We start from the raw sequence: 2,353 nt of genomic DNA on the forward strand, positions 1-2,353 counted from the left end.
ATTATTTATGTGAATGATGCAGAATTCAGAATAGCGAAGGGAAGTGATGGTACTGAAGTCTTCTTGGGGCTGAGAGAGGACGGCACAGAAGTTGCCATTAAGAGAATGTCTAAAAGCAACTATGAAGTGCTGAAGAACGAAGAAGGAATCCTACGACTCCCAGAACTCGATCATCCTTATATCGTACGATATGTTGATGCTGCAGAGGACGAGAACTTTGGATATCTTTGTCTGCAACTTTGTGAATACACCTTGGAAGAATATATCAAGAATCATGACCATGACCCACAGATGTTAAAGAAACTTGTAAAACAAATTCTTGAAAGTCTAAAGGTGCTTCACTGTGGAAATCCTAAAATTCTTCACCGAGATCTCAAACCCCAGAACGTTTTGATTGGTGAGACATGTTTGAAATTCAGAGAAAAACTAAACAAAACATATGTCAGGTAAATATAAATAAATGATTTAGTTTAATGAGTTTTGAATGTCATTCCTCCTGCAGATGTTACTGGGAGGGCAAGATTAGCTGATTTTGGCATAAGCAGACGCTTACTCAAAGGCCAAACAACTTTACGTACACGCAGTGCAGGAACCGAATGCTGGATGGCCCGAGAGACTTTAGCAGCAAAATCTGCATCATACAAGTCAAGCACTGACATACAGGTAAAGTCTGCTATATAAACTTGATTAACTGAAAGATGACTTGGTAAAAAAATACCTAAACTGATGTGTTACTGTTAAGGTGGCTGGGATGCTGATCTATTATATCCTTTCTGGAGGCCACCATCCATTTGGTGACTTGGACTTAAAATCCTTTGAATGTGAGTCAAACATTTACTATGGGAAGTACAGTTTGGATCACATTCAAGATGCGGTGGCAAAGGATCTCATCGAGTGGATGATCAACAAAGAGCCAAAGGACAGACCCAAAGTAGAAGAATGCTTGGACCATCCCTTCTTCTGGACTCTGAAACAGTAAGGAAGTCATGCTGTAACAGAATCTGTGATTTCTGGTTTCACTTCAGTAAAGCACGAATACACATGCTGTATAATAATGAGAGCCTAAACTGTGGGGGGGAGATTTTCAGTTTGTTACTTGGCTTAATCTATATGTTGGGAAAATGAGGTTAAACTGTCTTGTACTCAGACAGGCACATTACCATTGGCAGCAAATACTAAATTATTTTCCCACACTTCAGTCTTTTTAAGCAAGACTATTTTGTGCTGCTCCTGTTATTATTCAAGATATACCTCTTAGTTTTTTGTTATTGTTGTACTTATAAAGCATAATTTCAACTTTATTTCCAGGCAGTTTGAATATTTGAGGGAGACCGGCAACAGGGAGGTGGTGGCAAATTGTCGAAATGCCGATGAAAAGCTGATTGGTTCACTAGAAGCATGTGCTAATGGATCCTTCAAACTGTGGAAAAATAAGGTGACTTACAGATGAGAGGTCAAACTTATGTATTCCTAAAGTCCAGTTCATGACCACCATGTTTTGTTGTTGCAGTTTCCCCAAGAGCTGGTTCGGAAGATGGATGGCAGAAAGCCGTACCCTGAAACCACACTGGGATTACTGCGCTTTATACGTAATCTCCATGAGCATAAGTAAGTTGAACTAAATGAAAAATTATTAATTCATGAACACATATTCATATGTGTATATATATGAATTTCTTGCAACTATATGCACATATCACAAATATTTCTGATACTATGACAGATTTGGAAGCTTACTTCTCTGTTACTACTCATTAATAAAACTTTCCTTGTTCACAGTCGTGAGGACGCTCCTCACATTGACGTATTGGTGTTATTTCCTGATCTCTTTGGGTGTGTTTACAAGTTTACCAAGGATAAAGGCTGGAATTTAGAAGGAAATAAGGAAATGTTTGAAAAAGAAGAAACAAAGGACATTTGTACCGCCTTTACAATGATGTCTACAAGTATAGACGAACCTATGAGTGTCCCAGTTCAGGAATCTCAATAGTGACTTTAAACAAAGTTGAATTCAGTAAGGACGAAGGCTGTCATTAAGGCCTGTACAGTATGACAACCATTCAGAGAAAATGTATATAAGCAAATACTATTATTAGAAGTACAGATGTTAATGAAAGCTTTGAAGGATATTTTGTTCAAGCGTGTATATATAAGCACACCACAGAAACCAAACCAGCAAATCAAAATGTGTTCTGCACAATAAGCCAAAGTTTTGCACCTGTTGTTCATTGTGACCACTTTCCAAATCCTGATAGAAGGAGAGATGGTATTTTAAGGGACCTACTAGTACTAGATGTCAGTAATGTTATTTGTATGGTTTTATAGTTAGTAGTTAATTTAAAATGTGCTATTA

At 37.7% G+C, this 2,353-nt stretch overlaps 1 protein-coding gene across 1 annotated transcript; it reads left to right on the forward strand.

Annotated features, from left to right (window-relative positions):
* Window positions 1–326: 326 nt before the first annotated feature.
* LOC102314677 (serine/threonine-protein kinase/endoribonuclease IRE1) lies at window positions 327–2,347 on the forward strand (the record flags this gene model as incomplete). The annotated part of the gene is given in 6 exon segments (XM_005953065.3): window positions 327–397; window positions 503–663; window positions 743–975; window positions 1,309–1,435; window positions 1,511–1,608; window positions 1,780–2,347. Coding segments are annotated over 6 exon segments (901 nt in total), but the record flags the coding sequence as incomplete, so codon positions are not given.
* Between the last annotated feature and the right edge of the window lie 6 nt (window positions 2,348–2,353).

Source organism: Haplochromis burtoni, unplaced genomic scaffold, assembly GCF_018398535.1.
Source record: "Haplochromis burtoni strain Fernald_Lab_line unplaced genomic scaffold, NCSU_Asbu1 Contig_2873, whole genome shotgun sequence".
Classification (NCBI taxonomy): Eukaryota; Metazoa; Chordata; class Actinopteri; order Cichliformes; family Cichlidae; genus Haplochromis; species Haplochromis burtoni.